This window comes from Micromesistius poutassou, assembly GCF_964030765.1.
Source record: "Micromesistius poutassou genome assembly, chromosome: 4".
NCBI lineage: Eukaryota > Metazoa > Chordata > Actinopteri > Gadiformes > Gadidae > Micromesistius > Micromesistius poutassou.
Genome location: NC_140274.1, coordinates 9485343 through 9509100, shown reverse-complemented (window position 1 = coordinate 9509100; position 23758 = coordinate 9485343). Strand labels below are relative to the sequence as shown.

General features: G+C 44.9%; 1 protein-coding gene across 1 annotated transcript in view; it reads left to right on the top strand.

Annotated features, from left to right (window-relative positions):
• The window catches only part of veph1 (ventricular zone expressed PH domain-containing 1), a 72909-nt gene that overhangs the window by 40476 nt on the left and 8675 nt on the right, over positions 1-23758 (top strand). The window contains 7 exon segments of the mRNA XM_084466665.1: positions 2672-2892; positions 4889-5110; positions 5112-5201; positions 5493-5869; positions 8994-9133; positions 9707-9841; positions 16109-16226. Of these exon segments, the coding sequence (XP_084322791.1) occupies positions 2672-2892; positions 4889-5110; positions 5112-5201; positions 5493-5869; positions 8994-9133; positions 9707-9841; positions 16109-16226 (1303 nt within the window).

Genomic DNA, 23758 nt, shown 5'->3' with positions numbered 1-23758 from the left:
TGTCTTCTTGTGAGGCTTAAATCTGGCTTCATTATTGGGATGTGGGAGAGATATTGTGACAGTGAGTCAACTCCTTCTTGCAAGGAAGGAGTAACTCATGCAAAAACAAACATGGTGTGGCACCCACGCATGCATGCACACACACAGCCACAAATAATATAATAGATCTTTATTTGCCCAAAGAGGGAATTTGCGTTTATGGGTTCATAAATGCCAACACAGAGTCACACAAACACACACACACACAAACACATACACGTACACATTAAAAACACATGTACCCACGCAACAAACAGCCATGACGGACGGAGTGATTGAAACCGGTTGCTTCGTTACGAAACATGATAATTTTGTCATCCAAAAAGTCCCCAAGATTTTATGGTTTGGAAACCTGCTTAAAATCGTCAATGACAATTAATTTGAGTTTTCATTATGTAGCTCGATACGGCTTATAACTAAAGGAAAGCAAGCAAATGATATTTTCCCCTGAACAAATACGAGAGCTCCGAAATGCAACATGGTTGAAAAGCTGCAAAATTCAAAATGTGTCACAAGGATATATATAAGAGAACTGTATAAAATGAACTGTATTATTCAACTTTTGTTTGGGGGGGGGCTCTGTTACAGAGGGCGACTTCCAGTCCTCGTAAAAGAGCAGTTTTTTGACGTATTTCTTTACGAGACAGAGCCGGGTCCTCTGTACTCTTAACTGGAGGCCTTTACATGCGCCGCAGCATGGAGCTGGCCAGTGAAAGGCCCTGTCCAGACCGGGCAGGGGCCACATTCCTTTCCACTATTTACGGCCCTGGAGTCGACGCCTCTAATGACTATGTTGGGCCACCGCTCTCATCAATCAATCACAGATTTATCTTTTCCCCAATCACAGCTCGGAGACAGGCCTTTGATTTTGTTCATACCTGTCCGAGTTGCTTACAAGCTTAAGTAGTATAGTTAAAGCAGCAGCTTTAACAGTGTTGGTTTTAACCTCAGCCACGCATATGTCTACCTGTGGCGCTGGTTGGCTGATTCGCCCTGCATTGCAAGAGGGATGGAGGGGGCGAGGTACGGGAAGAGAGAGGGCAGGGGTGGGAGGCGAGTAGGGTGAGGAGTGAGCAGTAGACAGTGTGATAATTGGGGTGTTGGACTGCATGGCCTGTCTTGTTATGGTCGGGGTTATGGAGCCAGTCTTCGTTAATTACACAGATAATTGGGTCCTCACTGCTTGACAATGTTGGTTATATTTAGGCCCCGGTCACAGCAGGGCTGTACAAATACAGCTGCTCAGAATGGGTTGATTAGCACGGTTTGCAGAAGTATTTCACCATTTTACCCTTCATAATCTACCATTAGAAACACAAATTTTGAAAACCTTTGTTTTACTCTTGCCTGAAATGTGTATATTGCAATTGCAAATTAATAAGGGTATCTAATGTGTTCCAGAAACATAACCCCCCACCCCCACTTTCTATTGTTAAACATCCTTAGTCCTTAGAAAGCCTCTCAGATAACACCATACAATACTTTAATGAGACATTAAACAATGCCACATGTAGCACTGGCCACTCAAATAGAAAGCCTGTTTGAATCCAGACAGCCTAGCATGTTACTATTGGCTCATGGGTTTGCTCCACACATATTGTTACAGCTGTATATATTTGGATTAAACTCCTATTAGGAGGCTAATTAAAGGCTGTGTGTCGATTTTACATTTGACACATTCATTGACATAAACACTCCTTGTTGCTGTGAATCCTGGGAAACATCCAAGAGAGAGGAATGATTTCGTCCCAAACATACAGACATGATTTCTATACTATGCTCTCTAATCTAATCTCTAAAGAACTCTCTAAAAATGACTCTAAAAACTGCTCTCTAAACTGCTCTCTGACCCTCTCTGTAGTTTTCCTCGGCATGTTGACAAATTGAAATATTCACATCATTTGTATAGTTTCCTTGAATAAAGAGATTTCCCTTCACTCTCGCCCCATAGTGCCACTACAACTCCCAGGTCACACCTGGGTTTGTTTTGAACAGAAAAGTGAGCGGTGTAATGGAGCGTTACTAAACATGAGTGCTGCTCTACAATTGGCGTTTAAAAGCGCGGTCCCTGAACAAATAGCAAGCATTTCGAAATTGTTTAGTTATAAAAACTCACCCTAACCCTATCACAGCTCTGTATGTTTTGATTAAAGTTTTGGCTTTCTGTGCTCTATAAACCAAAAGAGTGCATGCCCACAGCCCTGCTCTGGACTTCAAAGTGTAAAGGAGGAATATGTCTAATTAGGAAACATACTTGTTTGCTCTGTCCTAGTTCGACCTAATTTACAGCACATTTACCCAACTTCTCTGTAAAGAATAACCGACGAGAATACGTTCAACACAAGGCAATTATAGAAACACAGATTATTGTCGGTTCAGTTGTACTTTCCCTTGGTGTTTTTGTTAAACTCATCACAAACAGCCATCGGGGACTTCCAGTGAGCATACAAAGGGCACTCACCCGCATGTAGGTGTCAGGTTCCCTGCTCAAAGATGCCTACGGACAGTGGGGATCAAACCTATACCCATTCCACCGTAGCTCTTACACCCTAGCCAATGCATGCCACCAGACATGTTGAATCCCAATAAGCATCCTAACCCTCCCCACTTCGCCATCCCTCCCCCCCGCCAGGCCCATGCGTGCAGCTCCCTGGTCTACCTGGTGTCCCTGCTGGGCAACATGGAGCACAGCTTCCACCACACGCTGCTGATGCAGATCCGGGCCCTGACGGACCGCTACCCCTGCGTGCTGGGCGGCTGCGGCAAGGACATCTACAGGATGAGCAACTCCTTCAGCGCCATCGCCCGGCTGCTGGAGCGGAGGCTGGAGGAGAGCCCAGCCATGCAATGCAGGTGAGGAGGAGGAGGAGGAGGAGTGTACATGTGTACACTAGTGTGTATGTACGTGTAGTTATCAAGGAGGTCAAAGCCTACCTCCCAGGGCATACGGTTCAGTTATTGTTCAAGTATGCCAACATAAAGTTACGAATGACTCTTTGTTCGTTGGTTAACTGTCTATAAAATAGTCAATTGAAAAAGGCCCACAAAAGGACGTCCAGTCAGACAACCCTGGGACCTGATCAGCTGACGATTATATTGTGAGGCTGGATTATCAATGGCTGCTCAGTGCTCACCAACTCTGGGAGGTCTACTCTATGAGGTTCTGGAGGACGGTCACGCACACACACACACACACACACACACACACACACACACACACACACACACACACACACACGTATATATATATATGTGTGTGTACCATAGCCAAAGTGGCTGAGGAGAAGGCCATAGCAGAATACACAAGTGAACAACAAGGCCACCTTGAAAACCTTGACAAACCAACACCATAACAGAGACTTGAGTGACAGGAGACAAACAGAAGAGACCCCTGCAGTGTTGGACAAATGTGGTCCGACTTTATGTCTCGGCTTATTCCACATAAACTTTCCAGTTAAATAAACTATAACAAGAACGCATTGATGAACTAAATAGCTTTTACGTAAGCTTCATCATGTGGTGGGCATCATCAAAAATGTTTATTTACCATTTAGTTAGTTATTTTCTACCGCAAGTACCATCCATTGTGAACAATGTTTAACAATGGAAGACAAAGGTGAACAAAGTTTGTTGTAAAAGTGGTTTCAGGGAGTTTTCTTTTGTTCTGTTGTTGGCAAGTCATCTAAAAATACTTGTAACGACCAGCCAGGCAAACTACTATGTTTTAATCGACCCCAATGCTGTATTTAAAACCTGTTTACAGAAGAAAACACAATATATTAGCCCCCAAACATGCATTGCTGTTTCAGTTGGCCTTATTGTAACATTCTACTTTAGTTTATTGACCATTAAAATCCAGAATTACCGTTATCAAAATATGGCTCAGTGTGGTTCTGAAAATATGCTACTGCCAAACCAAACTAGTTTTGTATTCAAATAAAAAGTAATCATCGAAAAAGGAAAGAATAAATAGTGTGTGCGTGTGTCTGTGTATGTGTGTGTATGTGTGTGTGTGTGTGTGTGTGTGTGTGTGTGTGTGTTAAAGTATCCAAAAGTGTGCTGCACTCCTCATATAGTTAACACTATTCCAAACGGCTTGGCAATGCTGCCCGGTCCTCTCATGGGGGATCCTGACTCTATTTGGGGGTCTCTGCGTCGGGTGGGAGGGGGGGAGGCGGGGGGAGAGAATGACGTAGAGAAAGGCAGAATGCTTTTCTCTGAAAGGGAGAGCAAGAGGGCAAGGAGAGAGGAAAAAACTACCGCATGGGCCCCTGGAAGTCTGTTTCCACCCAACAACAAGCGGATGGTCTGATGAAGATGGAATGGCCCCCGGCAGAGCGAAAGACAGATAAATATACACAGAGAGATGGAAAGAAAGGGGGGAGAGAGAGAGAGAGAGAGAGAGAGAGAGAGAGAGAGAGAGAGAGAGAGAGAGAGAGAGAGAGAGAGAGAGAGAGAGAGAGAGAGAGAGAGAGAGAGAGAGAGAGAGAGAGGCGGGGAAGGGGGGAAAGAGAGAGAAAGAGGGGGACAGAAAGAGAGAGAGAGGGAGATAGTGTGTGGTAGAAACAAGTCTTGGATAACAAACAAAATAAGAAGGAGAGATGGAGTGAGAGAGAGAGTAGGGTAATTTAAGAGCAGTACCAATGAATCATTAAATGTGTTAAAGTCATTCGGTGTGAAACTCGGTTTAAACATGTGACGATCCGTCAAGCCTCATCTCTCCTGATGTATCCTCACGTGCCCACAGCCACACATTCCATCCCTGAAATCTGTCACGTGTGTGTGCGTTTCTGTGTGTGTGTGTGTGTGTGTGTGTGTGTGTGTGTGTGTGTGTGTGTGTGTGTTACAGTCTGGGAAATGATCGCACTGCGTCCCAGTGTGCAGCTCCTCTGGCAGCATCCGGAGGAGGTGCAGGAGGACTCAAGGGAGGAGCAGGAGCAGGAGCAGTCAGAGGAGGAGCAGTGGGGTCGGATCAGCATCTCCAGATCAGGATCCAGGCCTTTGAGGAGAAGATGGGGGCCGAGGGGGGAGAGAAGGAGGCTGGCGGGGAGGAGGAGGAGGAGGAGGAGGAGGGGGGGGGAGGGGGAGTCGCCGGCCCCCCAGAGGAGGTACAGCGCCGGGCAGGCTGCCCGGCTGGAGCGGCGGGAGATGAGGTTCAACAGGTCTGTCAGAGCTGACCCCGGGCCACTGGCTCGCCGGGGACCCTTAATGTTCCACACTTCACGTGTAATAACAGCGTAGGCCCTGACGGGGCAAGCCCATGATGGGCTACACTGTAATGCTCTGGATTGTATCGTAGCTGACTGGACAGAGCTGTGTTGGACCGTACTGTACTGTGTACCATAGTACACAGTGTATGGCATGTATGGCACTGTATTATACTGACCTACTACATGATACTAAGTGCTAAATGATAACTTGGGGTGGGGGGGGCGTCTGCCCGGTCATCCTAGGTCAAAGAGCCTGGCTCTCCACGCCGTCCGCTCGCGCTCCTTCAACTCGGACAACGGCGAGGACCCAGAGGGAACGACGACGGCCGCCGACGCCGTCCCACCCCACGCACTGGCCAATCAGCAAGCAGAGCAGCAGGAAGTCCCGCCCCCGGAGAGGAAGGCGACCGACGGCAGCCCCGCCACGGACAGAGGGACGAAGGACGCAGACGGAGAGACGGGAGGGAAGGATGGAGGGGAGGAGGAGGAGAAGAAGGAAGAGGAGGAGGAGGAAGTGGATCGACTTAACGTTCACCTGAAAAGCAACATGGAGACCATCAGAGAGTTCTGTAAAGAAATGGTGACCCAGATCCCAGTTCCAGAGCAATGTGTCATTGAAGGTAATGAGTGTGTGTGTGTGTGTGCTTACAAATGTGTATGTTTACATGTGTGTGTGTGTGTATTGAGTGTATTGAGTGTGTGTGTACACACACTCAATACATACCGGTGAATAAGTAGACTATACAAACGTTTTCCTGACTGCATTACAGACTAATCACTGAATTACTGAATGATTTTTTCATCTCCAGCTCATACTTAACCTGTTAGTAACGCAGATCCGAGCCGATGGGAAGCCATACAAGACGTGGGTTGAAGGATATGAAATACAGGGGTGAACGGAAGTGTAGAGAAGGAGTTAAAAGCAGTATACCAAAGCATGGGGGTTGGATTACACATGTTTTGGCTGGGTTTAATCATGTAGCGGTATATGTCAAACATCACTAGTCTCGCCCGCTCACAATTCGCTCACACACTCTCACACACATGCACTCCTGTGTTACTGCCAGGGGTCAGTAGGGGGCTTTTAGGCTTGTCACTCTGTCTTCCCGGGGGCTGAGTTTTGACGTGTGTCAAAAGGCACCTGAAGGCACACTGAATTTAATCTTTAGCTCTCTCCACCAATCTCTCTATGTCGCTCTCTCTCTGTCTCTCCAGCTTCTCTCTCTCTCTCTCTCTCTCGCTCTCTCTCTCTCTCTCTCTCTCTCTCTCTCTCTCTCTCTATATATATATATATATATATATATATATATATATATATATATGTATGTATGTATCTCTCCCCCCTCTAGGATTCTCTCCCCTCTCTCTTTTTGTCTCTCCCTGTACCCCTCTCACCATCTCTTGCTATATCCCTACTCCCTCTCTCTGTCTCTCCTCTCTCTCTCTCTCTCTCTCTCTCTCGCTGTCTTTCGCAATCTGTCTATATATCTCCCTCTCCCTCTGTCTCTCTTGTTCGCTCTCTCTCTCTCTCTCTCTCTCTCTCTCTCTCTCATTCTCCTATTATTTGTTTCTTATGCTTCTTCACACACACACACACACACACACACACACACACACACACACACACACACACACACACACACACACACACACACAAAACACTCCCACATACAGTCTAACTGTTTTTACTCTTGGACTGAATTACGAATCTTTGTTCTCTTTATCTGCGCCTGCATGTGTATGTTCCTTACTCAGCACACAGAGAAAGCTGCAAAGAAGATGTTAAATTTCACACCTAAAGAGACTCAAAGGGGGGTCAATATATTGCTAGGGAGTTATAAATGCATTCCTTGCTGTACTGTACTATACATTTATGATGGCTGCATGGAGCAGCTTTAGTAAGCCTGAGTCTCACAGCATTTATTTACATGCACCTAGGGGATATTTGAAAAGGCAGAGAGAGATTTCCGTGATAGATGGAGGAAACTTGTAAGTTTTCCCATTCTACAGAGACAAGATGGCTGAGCAGGCTGACTTAGATTAAACTAGCAAACATATCCATCTATATTTCTATATAGTTCTTCTTCTGACTTTGATTGTGATTCCAAACGTTTTACTACTACAACAAATGTTATCTATATTACACACAAGACTACAAAGTTTACCACAGAACCTGTGATGCATGATGCAATGTTAATTCAGTGGACATTCTAGTGTACGGTAGAGTGCTAATCTCCTAAACTAAATCAAGGAGTTTAGAATAACAGAGGATGTTAGCCAAACTCTAATGCACCTTCTGGCAAAGCTCATATGTTACATGTTATAGATAGCAATAGTATGAATAACTTTTTAACATAATGAATTACAGATTTATGTCATGGCAAGCCATCATTTTTGGTAGAGTCAGCTGTTAAAACGAAAGCCTAATGAAAGACTAATGTTTGCTTTTATAAGATGATCTATTTATTTCTATAACTTTTGCTTGAATTTCCTCTCTGGGATTAATGCCGTAACTTTTCCTGTCTTTAGTTTAATACAATGCGAGTCATGTGTTTGAAAAGGTTACATAACAAACTATATTTAAGGATGACAGGCAGTTAGTAAAAGACAGAAACAATAGCACCATTACAACAGTCAAGTGACCCTGAAAAGGTCAGAGGAAAAGAGTTAAAGATAAAAGCACAGGAAACATTTTTCGAAAATCTTTCACATGTTTTCTTCTTTGGTATGACCTGTAAGTTCCAGCATAATTTGTGTGTGTGTGTGTGTGTGTGTGTGTGTGTGTGTGTGTGTGTGTGTGTGTGTGTGTGACAGTGCATGTGTCTGTGTGTTTTGTGCATGCACATGCGCCTATGTGTGGAATGTGTGACGAAACACCATGGTGATGGGACAGGGAGAGATGTGTTAATTGACAGGAGGGGCAGATGTATCTCACCCATCCCGACCCTAATGTGAAGCAGCAAGGATTGACCCAGTGTAAATATCTGTCTGCTTGGGGATTACATGTACATGCCCCCTGTCCAATACTTGCTCCTTCTCATCAAGCATTCACTGTTTTGTTTCAACGCCTTAGCCTGCTCATCAAATCAACAACGCCCAAGGTCCTAAGGATATGACATCACAGGTCAGGGCACTTGGAGATGATGTCATGGTGCTGTTGACAAACCTACAGGTGTTGTGACCACATCTCCCATCCCATTATCCCCATCCCAGGAGAAGCGATATACTGCAGGGAAACACACACACCTCCAATAGGAGTTCCCCTTTTTTCTTCAATAAATGGATGTTTTAGGCAGAAGAGGAAAAGGATTTGCAAAATATGATGGGAATAGATGAAAAGTTTCAGGAAAACACTAGTTTGGATAGGTTTCAATCTTGTTTTTTTCCAGAGCTATATGTTACACTTTAATCCTATTCAGTACTCAATGCAAAAAGGGAAAAGGTCATGGAAATATTATTCCTTTGTTGGATTCCTCTGCAGTGAACGTGTGTGCAATGAATCTAAATCCGATCCCTGGAGCCTCCGTTCCATACGGACAATCCCTGAGGGCGGATACGACTTAAAGGAAAAACGTCCAGAAAATAATAGTTAATTTTCTTCTTTTTCTTCTTTTCTGTGTGTGTGTGTGTGTGTGTGTGTGTGTGTGTGTGGTGAATGCATGTATGTTTGTCTGTGTCTGTGCATGTGTGTGTGTGTGTGTGTGTGTGTGTGTGCACGTGCGTGTGCGTGTGTGTGTGTGTCAGATTCAGGCCGGGGCTGCTTCGCCAAGCTCTCCTTCTCGTGCCTCCTGAAGGGCCACTACTGTCTGTACCCCAAGTCCAGCTTCGTCCTGACCAGCCCCCAGCCACACCTCTGGGTCCACGTCATGATGCTGCACCTGCAGGTCAGTGTGTGTGTGTGTGTGTGTGTGTGTGTGTGTGTGTGTGTGTGTATGTGTGATCGTGTGTGTGTGTGTCTGTGTGTGTGTGGTTGTGTGTGTGTGAGCTACAGTACCAGCGCATATATTATGAGCAGCTGTCATCGCCTCATCGTCTCATCGCCCCCCCCTCCCCCCCCCCCACTTATACAGTCCAACATAGTCATTTTGGCAGTATATGAATAATAGAAAATGTTCTTTTACAATATACAACTTTTTGATTTTTTCATTGCGAAGGAAACATGATAGCTCTAGCAAGGTATGGATTACTATGTAATTAGTGCTTGTTTGTTTTATGACCTGCTGTTATTCACAGGGAATGTATATATTGGCCTATTTAGGAGTTTTCAATGTTCTCATTTGAAAAGCTGCAGTTTAACAGATTAAAAAAATAAAATGCATCCGTTTTTTACCAGGGACATTTAATATGAATAAGGGATCTTGGAATAGGTAATGGTTCCCTGCATTCTCAGCTTTCTATGAGCACTTCTGTACCTGTCTCTCTATCATTGCTTGTGTCTGTTTCTCAACCCACTCCAGAGTAAGTCCAGTGTGGCTCTGCGCTCCGGAGATGAATGTGTACAGAGACTGGTGTCACTGTGGGAGAGGACGCAGCTAAGAGGAGCCCACAGCTTCACTATGGCCATGACCCAGAACCCCACCCTGCATCGGAAGGTACGTGCCCCAAAACCCCACCCTCATAAGAGGGCACATGACCCAGACCCCCACCCTGCATAGGAAGGTACATGACCAATATTCATTAATTTAGTGCATTTACTGCATTTAGTTTGCATGGTAGAGCAGCACTGTCCTTGTTTTGTGCTCATATTGACCTGCTTGAAGTCACAATGAAATACAAACCTACCTTTTCACCTGTTAAACAATGTATGGCAAATACTAACTAGAAAATAAGAAAATATGTTTTTTGTGTTAAGTGGTGGGTGGCTTAACTTTCAATGAACACTATCTAAATTCCCTTCATTTAAAAGATTGGCTAACTCTGTAAGTGTTATTTTATGCCCACTTTGGAATGAGACAGATTAATCCTTACAGATCAAACAAAACCATGCTTCATTCTTCCCACCCTAAAAGTCCTGTTTTAAAGTCCTGGCAAACATGTCACATTACAATCTATTTCACAGTGTCCTTAATCTACAATATAATCATTGAGATTGTGTGTGTGTGTGTGTGTGTTTGGGTTTTTATCTGTATGTGTGTGTGTGTCCTAAAAGCTTTCTATCTCTCTGAAGCAGAAAGGATGAAGTCATTGGTTATGGATGCAAGGACAAAATTCCTAGATAGGCCTGTGTGTGTGTGTGTGTGTGTGTGTGTGTGTGTGTGTGTGTGCGTGTGTGCGTGCGTGCGTGCGTGCATGCGTGCGTGCGTGCATGCGTGTCTGTCTGTCTGTTTATTAATGAAATATGCTAAGTGGTCGCTCACTGTAAACACTGCCTTGGTTTATTTAAACTCTTACTTGTTTATACCTTAGGCGAAACAAATGGCAATAGTAGAGAATAGAATGAGTGCGTCACGGTCATTGTCTCAGTGTATGTGCGCACATGTGTGGGCCCTCCCACATTTTCTGACAGGCTAAGTGGTCACCAGGCAATAATTAGACGTAAAGAATAAATTGAGTGTCTGTTTTCGTTCTGCAAATTAGTGTTTTGAATGTGTCGCGATAGGACATATATTGTTACCATATGGTTACCATAGCTCCAGGTATACCGTACTCCCCAAACACACACTCCCTATCGCTCTCTCTCTCCCTGTTCTTTCATTGGCTCTGTTGCTCTCTCTCTCTCTGGTGCTCACTCTCTTTTTGTCTGCACATGCTCGCAACACACACACACGCACAGACACGCACACACACACACGCACACACGCACGCATGCACGCACACACGTGTAACATGTAACATTTCTGGATAATCGCCACCTCACTCTTTGTTATTTATCTTTTTTTATATGACTTAATATTACTATTTGTATTATATTCATCATAAACATATTTATTGTGTCGATGAAAAATAAAAAGGGTTAGCATCAGAACACGCGTAAACATTTGGTTCAAATAACAGTGTAAGCTAAAGGACAAACACAAACAAAAGTTGAATAAAAGAGAGCACTGTATACAGGACAGTGGTACTCACTTTTAGCCAATGAGATTAGAGGATTTGATGAAATTGCCTTTTAATTGGATTATGGTATGAAGCATGGGCTTCAGCCAATCACAACAGTAGCTCCGACAACACCTTCTTATTAAGTCAATTATATAACATGTTTGTTCATAGCGTGGCTTTGAGATGAACCAAACTTAAACTGAACTCATAATGCCACGAAGGAGGAACAGGAAAGACAGAGATTAGAATTTACATGAGAGAGAGCAGAGTGGATATAAAATGCATATGTGATAAAAGGCCCCGCTCTCTTGATTCTCTCTCTCTCAAATCTCTCTGTCCATAGATAGACTTGCTCTTACAGTATCATCCTAATGGCTGGCCTCTGTTGCTCTCGACATATCAGAACCACATGGCACAGGTATGGATTCCACCGCAGATTCCTGTTAAGAGCTGTCGTGTGTTACAGACATGAAAGGGGTCCTTACCTATTATTCTGCCACCGAGCTGGGCCACTTTTTAACAAGGCAATTTGGGAGACTTGCAGGAGTTCTTGACACATCTCCTGAGATTATTGAGAGTTAAAGCCACACCACAATGAAAATGTACTTTTTTCAACTTGTTAGCTCATTTCTGCACTCAATATAAATTGCCTATTCAGTCCATAAAGCCCCACATTTTAAAACATTGTATTTATTAGATGTTTTACATCCAAAACTAATAAACTGTAATGGTAACTGGAGGATTAATTCCTCTGCTGGCCTTTTTTGTTTTGTTTCTGAGGACAACTTACATATCCATATTGGCAGGCTTAACAATTCAGCCCAAAATATCATAACATCTCTCCACTGTAGTCTTATAAACCTTGCAACTGGCTATCACATCACTGGCTTCTAGTTGAGATTGGTTTTGTGCAATCCAATAAGACCCTGAACGGTCCGATCCCTTTCACTGAAGCACTGTACCATGTTCACAACTTGTTTTGTTTGGAAATGTGCTCCCTCACAGAAATGAGACATGCACTGACTTAGATTTCACGGTGTCTTTAAATGCTCCGCTGAAATATGTTGGTTTCACAGAAGAGCTGGTTTCATATAAAAGCAGACAAGAGATAGCTTGGTAGAAATTTGTGTGGAAGAACAAAGAGGGAAGAAGCAAGATGAACTCTAGAAGCAAGTCGTTTTTTTCTGTGAGAAAATTGTGTTTTCAGATAAATAAGAAGAAAAGCAGAGAAGAAGGAGACATTAGAGACACAATATACATTTCCAAAAATGCATGTATTTCATTGAAATAACGAGGGATACACAGAAAGCAAGGGGAACCTGGATGAATAGTTGAATATACAAAATTGTCAAATAAAAAGAGGAAAGTCAAGGTGATGTCAATAAGGCCTTGTTGCATGTGCAGCTGTGCAGAAAACGAATCAAATGTTGTGCGAGAGAAAATAATGGATAACCAGAGCAATGGTCGAAGAGTGTGTCGACCACACGTATCTTCATTTCTCTAGGGACATGGGGCACACAAGGTCAGTGGAATGAAGCTAAAACAAAGGGAAGTTTGTAATCAGAAGTGGAGGAGGGGACAGGTGACGATGACACATGCAGGAAGTGTGTGCAGTAAAGATAAACAGCATGAAGATAGACTAAAAATAATAAAATAAAAGTAGCTGTGACTACTAGCACCAGATGGGGGCGGGACAATGAAAGAGGAAAAGCATGCTGGGAGATATGGAGGACAGGGCTAGAAAGAGATACCTTGTTTATTCAGCGTCTGTTCCCATTGTATTCCTCCCACAGCCAAGATGCTGTTGTGGTTCTGGTTGTTTATGTGTGAAAAGGAGCTGTTTTCTTGAATCAGTAAACCACGGTACACGTATAATTAACTATCATGTACGCACACAAAGTAGGCCTATGGTTGCATCGGGGGGCTGTTGCCTTTGTACAAAATCCTACTAAACCTGATCTCATTTTGCAAACACATTGTTATAACCTTGCTAATCAATGCTATTTTTCATTACAGTATCGTAGTTTATAATTCACTAAAATTATATCAAAAGCATGTTGCTCAGTTGCTCCTTCTTTGACTTCTAACTTCCCTCCTCTCGTTCTCCCCTTAGAGGGTTCTTGTCGTTAATTCGTTTTTACAGCTACACTGGTTTTGTTTCTGTTGAGCAAGAAGCTATACTTTAAGCCGCCTTGTGTTCTCTCGTGCCCCCTTCTTTCATTGGCTCTCATATACTCCCTTCCTTGCTCCATTTCTCTGCACCTTTGCCTCAGCACGTCCAGGATATCATCTCAGACACCTGGAGATTCCCTTTCCTTTAACACGGGTTACAGAGGAAAGGCTGGTGCAAAGATGAATATGCAGCTTAACTGACTTCTCTGTTTGACGGGGGGCCAGCCTCCATGCAAACAGCCCGCATTCAAATCGTGTTTTACCAGCACCACAGGAGAGATAGCCCTGGGACGGGGCGGGGGACAGTTGGTATATATTATATTCATAAACCCCCCTTTGTGCCTCCATGTCATGCCATTGTAGGATCCCCCGCTCACCCACCCCCTGGGTCTCGGAGGGGAGGAGTGTGTGTGGTTGACATGCTTGCTCACCTCAGTTCAAACGGTTTCCCGGTTCGCTTGTCTGAGCTCAATCCTGAGCCAGTCCATCATTCTGTTTGTGAGCTGTCCCGACTGCTTTGCCGTGGGCGGTGTGTTGCAATGCAGTGCATGTGGTGGACGGGCCCTGCTATATGAGGTGGCGATGGTGGTGGAGGCCTTGGCGGGGGTGGGTGGGCGGGGGGCGTTGGTTGTGGTTACATGTTTTGGTCTGGTTTTAGGCTTATCTTTCTCTCTTTTACGTCCCCTTAAAACCAACTTCCCCTCTCTCTCTCTCTCTCTCTCTCTCTCTCTCTCTCTCTCTCTCTCTCTACCTGCTCTTTCTCAATCGCTGTCTCACTTCCCCTCTCTCTCTCTCTCTCTCTCTCTCTCTCTCTCTCTCTCTCTTTCTCTTTCTCTCTCTCTCTCTCTCTCTCTCTCTCTCTCTCTCTCAGATGCTTTTAAGTCTTTATCTTCCTTCTTTCCTGGCTTCTGGGTAAGAGGACGGATGATTCAGAGTTACTCAGACGCTCTGGTGTTTGGTAAACAATGTTCAAATTCTTTTAATTGGTTTGGCATTTTTTCCGGGCATGAACTGGACAGTGTAATCCGGAGATAGTCTCCTTCCTGTCTTTGAAGTCTTGGAGAAGCCCATTGGACTGAGTGCGATCCACCTCTAGTCCACAGAGCTGCTGTCAGGAGCGATTTAAGTGAGCCTGGGTCAACCGGCTCCAGGGCTGCTTTTACCCTTAGTTCATGAGCTGCATGTAATGGACACTTTGGGAAAGTCACTTCTCTTCTCTTAGGCTAGTTCAGACTTCCTATCTGTCCGATCGCTCGCAGGGCTTATTGTCCAACTTTGCCCTCACCTGTCTTGGTTCCTATTTCTTACCCGTCCATGTGTTGTGTACGTCCTCTCTGGGTTCCTAGCTTCTAGAGGCAATATGGCCGTACCAATGTACAGAATTTAGAATTGAGCAGAGTGTGTGTATATAATGTATGTAGGATTATACTCTTTCTCCCTCACTCTCTCTCACACATGCATAATCAAGCGCACACACACAGAGACACTTTTCTTTTTTACTGCACATGGTCTTAATTGTCAGGGTCCTGAAGGCAAGGTCCTTTGCCAAGTTGGACCGCAATTTTCAGCAATGACAACAAACAGTTTAATCTCTCGACTTACAGTAATTTAATGTGTGTGTGTGTGTGTGTGTGTGTGTGAATGTTTGTTTGTTTGTGTGTGTACGCGTGTGTGAGAACGGCTAATAAGTGATCGCTCAGCAAAAATGAAACAACACATAAACACACAAACACACGCAAGACAATGGAGTGAAATGCCCTGCCACTGACACGATGCACCGAGGGATCTGTTCCGATCCCTCAGTAGTCACAGAGACCGACCTCTAATGAGTCACACTTGTTGAAGACAAAAACGCACACACCACACACACACTCCACGCACACACCACACACACTCTGCATTCCTTACAATCCAGCCTCCGCTTGGTGCTGGAGCAAACTCCGGCTCCTGTGTGTGTGTGTGTGTGTGTGTGTGTGTGTGTGTGTGTGTGTGTGTGTGTGTGAGCGTGTGTGTGTGTGCGTGTGTGTGTGTGCGCGCGTGCGTGTGTGCGTGCACGCACGCGTGTGTGTGCTGTGAACTGTGATTTAGTTCTTGCTTTCACTGCTTTCACTGTCAGAGCAGTGAAGTCAGACACATGCACACACGTAGACAAAGCACACACACTGAATGGCCGACCCTTTATTCAACAAGGTACTTTACAGACGGGTCCTAGATTGCTGCACTCTGAGTTACCCTATTGAACCTGTGAGTGTTTGTTTCTGTCTGTGTGTTTTTGTGTGTGTGTGTGTATGTAGCTGTGGGCGCCAACACGGCTCATTGTCTCTCTGATTCCTGGACAAACAATAAAACACAGTGTGTGCCTCTATAGAGAGACACTTTTACCTGTGTGTGTGTGTGTGTGTGTGTGTGTGTGTGTGTGTGTGTGTCTGTGGGAACCGCCCCATTCATTGAATGTGACCGTGAATTATCATTAGCAAATTAGCATGGCAATTAATTGAACTGTCACCATCTGGTGGAGGTGGAACCACCAGACAATGCTGTAATTGTTGCTCTCTCTCTCTCTCTCTCTCTCTCTCTCTCTCTCTCTCTCTCTCTCTCTCTCTCTCTCTGTCTCCTTCATTGTTCTGATTGGACTCTCTCCCCCCCCCCAGGACTTGGCCAGTCTTCAGGTCCATCTGGAGGAGGTGCGTTTCTTCGACCTGTTTGGCTTCAGCCAAAAAGAGGAGAACTGGCTCTGCTTTATGTGCAACAACCCCGAGAAGGCCACAGGTACACACACAACACAACACAACATGTAAACACACACACACACACACACACACACACACACACACACACACACACACACACACAATCCTACTATGTAAACCCTGTATTTAAGGCCTATTTAACCTGCGTGACCTCTGTGGAGCTGAATGAAATCAAGGGGCTTGCTCGAGCCCTTTATGGATTTGTAAAACAAGCGGTGCTGTGGTCTCTCCCAGTCTCTGCGGAGGGGCCCTGACCCCCGTGCCCTGGGCTCTGATCAGAACCATTTGTGCACCAGAGAGCTTGTGTTGGGAGATGCTTTGAGTCAGAGTGGATTATGGGTAATGGTCATTTCACAGGACCTGGAAACAGGAAAGGATCCCACAAGCGATTCGCTCCCTAAAGACCTCTTTAAGCCAATTTTACATTTGAGCATTGGTTGATTACTACCTCCACATTCTCTGTCAGTGGATTTCTATGTGTGTGTGTGTGTGTGTGTGTGTGTGTGTATGTGTGTGTGTGTGTGTGTGCGCGCACATGCATTTGTGTCCTGTCTGAAGAAATTAAAAACATCAGAAATGTGGCCGGTGTAGTTGCTTTTAAAGTTGCTGTTAAAACTAATTACACTCTAGGAACATAAACTGTAACCCTTTTCATCTGGGTGTTGTGACTAGTGAGTGAAAAAGAGGATGTGTACTATGCAACAAATACTGGAAAACAAACACAGAGACATTCACACACACTGCCGCAATTGTTCTCCTAGTTTTTTTACTTACCGTTACTACTGCATCATGTTCTTGGTCGCTGTGTTTGGTGCGTAATGCAATACCCAGGTCCCAGGATGGAACAAACTACAACAAAATAAATTTTGCGCCATCGAGTATTTCGGGCCAAAACCACAATGAATGTCAAAGTGACGAAAACGAACAAGCAGCTGAGAAAACAATATCTTTTTTCCACCAAAGACACGTTAACACAAACGTGACCAACACACGTAGAAGGTGTGTGTTTGAACCGGCCTGTGGGCCTGTAAAACCACTCGATCCAGCCGTCTTGTCTCGCTCTGTGTCACTGAGTTCAGCTCCGTAGCCTCCAACCAAGCAGCCCTGACAGCAGCGCAGAGTGAAGGGGACGTGAGGGGACGGGTGGGAGGAACACACGCCAGAAGTTAATCCACGGCTGACGGTTCAGCGCTGACATTAACACAGCTCTCTGGATATGGAGACCCTCAATTTGCCCTCTTCTTGCCGTGGGTCTCACATGGAAATTGTTATTGGTTGATATAAGAGCGGGGCTGAAACGAGGGGCGTGCAGACGTTTATGGATGCTGGAGTCGACTCAGGCGGGGGGGGAGGTTACCAGGAGAGAGAGAGAGAGGGAGAAAAAGAGAGAGAGGTAGAGAGACCTAGGCGATGGCTTTGAGACAAACTTTTGTGAAGGTAATTGGAAAGGTTGAGAGCGATTCAAAAAGACCCAAGAGAACAAGGGAAATGAGTAAAAGATGGACGTCCCGAAAGAGAGAAAAGTGGAGTCCTCAGGAGTTAGACAGGACTTCCTGTCACCTGCAGCATGCTGACCTGGGGTCAGCTGTTAGATGGGCACAACCAGCCACCGTAGATTTCCCCTGAGACCACAACCTCAGACCGGAAGAGGTTTACCATGGGAGACTGCAGGCAATTCAAGCTGTGTGTGTGTGTGTGTGTGTGTGTGTGTGTGTGTGTGTGTGTGTGTGTGTGTGTGTGTGTGTGCGCGTGTGTGCGCTAAGCGTGTGTTTGTGGTGTAGCATTTGCAAACCCATACGGGCGGTTCCATATGCAATGTGAGTGAAGTCCATGCTAAACAACCCACAGATTCTATGAGGGAGGCAGACCTGTATGATTGCCTATGCACTGTGTGCAGATGTCTTTCTCTAAGCATCTGGCATGGGAGAAGTACCAGTTTGGGAGGCCACCCATCTGTGTTCTCACATAATATTCCCAGCAGTGTGTGGGGGGGGAGAGGGGTGTTGAAATGTCGGACCCCCAGCAAAGACCCACAAAGCTCTCTCCCTGGAGCGGTGTTATACCTCAGACAGTTTACAGAACGCAGCCCTTGTATCAGAGAGAAGAAAAAACACAATCTTATGCAAGTAGTAAACCTGTAGAATTCTGTCTGGATCTCCCAGCCCTACGGCATGAGGCAAATATTCCTGAGAAAGACAGCTCGAGATCAGCCCCATGTTTAGCATCTCACCTAATTCTATATGTCCACCAAGGTCATTGTGAGTGAGTGTGTGTGTGTGTGTGTGTGTGTGTGTGTGTGTGTGTGTGTGTGTGCGTGTGCCAGATGATGTCACTCGCTGTATAATAGTTGGTATATGGGGATTAAGGCAGGGCGTGTCCTCTTGTAATTTGGTAATTCAATTGAGGATGCATTTTAGCATGGATTTAAGGAATATACCAGGCTTTTACAGATTTATGTTAAAGAGAAGGTTGAATGCCTTTTCTGCCAAGAAACTGAGTTATTTGGAGCGCTCTTGGTTTGCCTTACCACATGGTTCACATCACCACAGCAAGGAAGCTTTGTCGATTTTTAAAGGTGGTGAGGAATAAATATTGACATACACTTAGATGTCAATTACTGCTGTTTCAATGTGTGTGTGTGTGTGTGTGTGTTTGTGTGTGTGTGTGTGTGTGTGTGTGTGTGTGTGTGTGTGTGTGTGTGTGTGGGACCCCAACAGTTGTGCATGAAATGTTTCATGTTAATTGTGTGTGTGTGTGTGTGTGTGTGTGTGTGTGTGTGTGTGTGTGTGTGTGTGTGTCACAGGTTCTGACAGCATTGAGTGTTACATCATTGACCCCACAGTGACCTTTGACATTCTTCTAACATGAACTCAATGGCCTCGACTTAAATGGGTTGGAGAAGTATGTTATTATTGAACGTTCAAATATATGACTTCATGTAGCATGAGCGTCTGAACGCACATGAATAAAGTAACATTCCATAGCAACAATAAGTCAGGAAGATTTCCTCAAATAAAATGCTACAGGCTGCCGTAATAATAGGTTTAAATACTTTGAATTAGGCTGTTTGCGTGTGGATAAGCACTCTATCTCATGATCAACTGCAGTTGTATTTCCTTGGCCTCTATCGACATATGAAAGGTTCACAGCCCATTCCACTCCATGACATGCTGTTTGCATTAGCAACCGTTACTTTGCCAATTATTTTGTTATTACTTTACATTTGTGTATTGCTATATGCTTAGTCCGCATTGAAGTATATTGCTATGCTCAGGGTTGGCCTAAGGGTGTGAGACATTTAGAGAGAGAAAGTGGGGGAGAGAGAGAGAGAGAGAGAAAAAGAGAGAGAGGGGGAAAGAGTGGGGGAGAGAGACAGAGAGGGGGGGAAATGAGCTAGAGGGTGGGGGAGAAAGAGACAGAGAGAAAGAGAGAGAGAGAGACTAGGCGAGAGAGGGAGAAAGTTAGCATTGAAAGAAAGAATGGGTGAGAAAGCGAGAGTGAGAAGGCAGGGGGGAGGCAGTGAGGGTGTTTGTTTCCCAGAAACAAGAATGTTTTCATTGGGGCGACAGTGGGGCGAGGGCGGGGTCTGGGGGAAGGGGGCGAGGGGGTGGGGGGGTGGTGGTTGTTTGGGACTCTATGACACTTACATGATGTAGGGCTCTGCTAAAGCACTGGAATGTGTTTGAAGTGAGCAGTAATGAGCAGTGTGGGGTCTTAAAGTCCAGCGTGCGCTCCTGCTCCTGCTTTATGATACAGGAGGTAAAATACATCCTGACTTTGTGAGGCTGTCACTCACTCTGAACCATCACCGTCACCATCATGTGAGGGGTGTGTGTGTGTGTGTGTGTTTGTGTGTGTGTGTGTGTGTGTGTGTGTGTGTGTGTGTGTAGGTAAAAAGTAAGTAAGTAAAATTAATGTATAAAGCACATTTACACACAGCATAAACTGACCAAAGTGCTGTACAGTGGATAACTAAAAAGACAATTAATACAATTATGGACCAATAGTCATAATTATATAGAACAAAAATAAAAGGAAACCTTCAATATCAGGGCACACAACACAGAAATACAGAAAAAAAAAGCAGGAGTACAGGGTTAGGGAACAAGGAAGGCCAGGGAGTAAAGATGGGTTTTTAGCCTGGATTTGAAGGCAGAAATCAAGGTAGCAGATCTAATATCCAGGGGAAGATGGTTCCACAGACGTGGAGACTGCAAAGGCTCCATCACCCGTCTGTTTGAGCCGTGAGCATGGCACATGCACAAGTGTCTGAATAATGTGCACGTAGCGTGTGCGCACACGTGCATGGATACGTTGTGTGTAAATATTCCCCGGTGATGCAACATCACGGAGGACCCCCTAGCAGGCAGCGTCGGCCTCCCTGCGTCTCGGTCATCCATCATGGGCCAGGGGGACGGGCTGTGCTCCCTTCCTAGAAGCACGCGGCCCTCTGGAGACTCGCTGGCTCATCACACTGTGACAGAGCACATGTAGCCGTCAACAACCCCGCCGCGACGTTGTGTAATGCGCAGCACACTGTCGTGTCGGTGTCTCCAAGGGTTATTTTAAGTCTTGGATTCCAATGTGCGGGGTCGTGACCCCCAATAGTGGCCCCTATAACAGCTCCTCGTAAGGGGCCCCAGGGCTGTGGTGAAGAACCGTTTCTGGTTGTGTTGTGACTCTATGAAACTCATAAAGTGTGGCGGACGTTTTGTTGATGTTGTTGGATTATCGTGTTTATTCAAGAGTTACGGTGTGTTTTATTGTGGATCTATTGGTGCGCCTCGTACACCAACCGCACGAGTTGATCTTGTGACGTAATCTCCAGGCTTGTAGAGCTTATAGCGTTCCCGTTTGTCATTGGCTAGTCATTGTTATTGTTAACCACGTTAACCTCTTTAGCAAGCCACCTCGAAAACAAACAACAGAACTTTACATTGTATTGCACGCACAGCAAGACCGTGCAATGCATAAATTGGTGACCGGATTAAAGCAGCAAAGTAAGTGTGTAAGAGCATATAATAAATTGACATTAAAACGACCAACGTGATACAAATACAAAGAAATACATCTCATTATGGGCACAGCCATCATTTGTTTGTCGAGTTGTACGGTTATCCTCCATGAACTCGGTGGACTCTCCGACCAAAAGGGGGCCTGCTTCTGTGAAATGCCGCAAGAAAGCTGGGAGATTTCCCACTTTGCAACTTGTGTGGGTGGTGTACAAGGCATCTCGAACACATTATATGTGTGTGTGTCGGGGGTTTTCATTGTTAAATGGAAAAGTTTCTAGCTTGATACCTGATTAGGAGTGTTCCTGGTGAGGTACCTGTTTGTGAACAGAACATGTAGACCTAGTCTGAATTGAGACAGCCTATGACCGAAGTGTGGCTTGATTTAGCTATAGCACTCCTGGTTGCCATAGGAACCAGGAGTGAACCAAGGTGACTTTAACAAGGTTACCAATCTATGAATCTATCAATCTATGAAGTCAAATGAAATCTACCTATGAAGCAAAAAGATAGCATTTAAATGAAGTGCATAAAAGCAGGCTAGACAGGCGTAAAGGACTTCAGGACTGGATTTGATGTTTCCTTGAAACGTTGCCAACTAAGGGATTTATCTATGGTTCTTCCTGTGCCTCATGATGAGCCGTCCATATATAGTCACTGTCTTGACTGACTTCCCTAGGAAGCATTTTGGTCAATGAGACACAGCCAAAATGTCTGCGTGGCTCTTTTGAACAATGACCTTTGGTAACATTTTAACAAAATCCTCCCTCTTCATTTGGTCCTTTCTTTGTGGGTGTACTCATGTGTGTGTTTCGACAGTGTCTGCTTTAAGAGGAGACACCCGGTACAGTCACATGATGGATGCATCAGAAATAGACCTAGCCTAGGGAGCCAAATTAAACCATGCTAGGACAAATCCCCAGACTAGCCACCAACAATCAAACACACGCAAGTGTTGGAATCCATGTGTGTCAGAATCCATTTCACACCAATAGTTCAATCCATTCAAATAAATTTACATTTGTTGAGGGGAAACAACAAACACACTGCTCCAAAAATACAACAGGCAATGCCAATAAAGCATGATAAATCACGGATGGATTTAGCAAGAATTGATGAGTCATTGATGAATATGCAGAAACATAGGGTGACACATAAAGTTGTGCAATATTAGGAAATCTTATGGAGAACCAGCACCCAGCACCAGAGTACAACCCTCTCTGTATTGGGGATGTTCAGGGGAACGGTGAAGTGAAGCTGAACTAAACTGAATTGGTGTGGATCCGTATTTCTGATTAAACATATAGAAGTCTTTAGGCGTAAAAGGGCAAAGGGCAACTATGTCGCCTAAGTACATAGTTGCCCTTTGTCACCTGATGTTTTATGAAATTTATATTGTCTACAGAGAAAGCTTGTGCTCCTGGCTCCCTCCACTGCCCTGCCACTGCCGTTTAACAAATTGTGGGATCATTTTCTTAATACTTGGAATATATTCAGTTTAAGTAAATCACAATTTGCAAATAACGCCACTGTTTAATAAGACTGGGCTATGTGTGTGTGTGTGTGTGTGTGTGTGTGTGTGTGTGTGTGTGTGTATGTGTTTGAGAGTGTGTGTGTGTGTGTATGTGGTTAGCTGCTGTATTCTCTTAATTCTAGTAAGTCCCTAAGGAGGATGCCGGGTATATTAAGCGTTTGAACGGTTAGTCTTTTCCCCCTCTGTTAAGAAACAGACCCTCGTGAGTCATTGTGATCGCGGGCCAAAAGGACGACAACCAATCGCTTGTCCGTCGGGGAGAGCTGAGTTACTCATGCATGGGGACACCAAGAGGGGCTCTGTGGGTGATGCTGTGTCCTGATGGAGGCACCAACCAATGTCCAGACTGACAGTTACACCGGAGTCGGCCAAAACACCAGAGAGATTTGCCTGGCTTCCACGTCAACAAACTACACACACACACACCCACACACACACACATACATTATATTGCACTCAAGGAAGAATAAATAAATGAAACATTTTCCAAACAAAACCAGAAAGACGTTGTGGTGGACTGTTTGTAATCAGAGCTGGACGTGTTGTAGTTTGGTGGGGTATTCTTGTACCGATGACGTGCAATGTTCTGTTTCAAATCTTGAGGTTCTTGAGACTCCGAACAAATGCCTTTTTGATGCCCAAAATGGGGTATGTTTATTGGATGGGCTCGACTCTATCGGTGGCCTTTGTCCCAGTTTCAAGGATGTCTGACCGCAGGCCATAGTGTTGGGATACGCATGAGGGATGTCGCTCTCGGCCGGCCTTTGAACAAAAATGTCATAGACCTGCTTAAATTACTGCCAGTACTGCTCCACGTCTGCTCAGTCGACAAGAATAGCCCTGGAAGGAGGACACTCTGATAGGGGACAGTACAAATAAGGTTGTCTTGATTAAAAGGAATGTATGTAATCAACCAACAGAACAATTTAACAAAACATATCTGTTAGTGACATACTAGGAATGTTTTATAGATGTATTAAGTATATATTTACTTGTTACATTAAG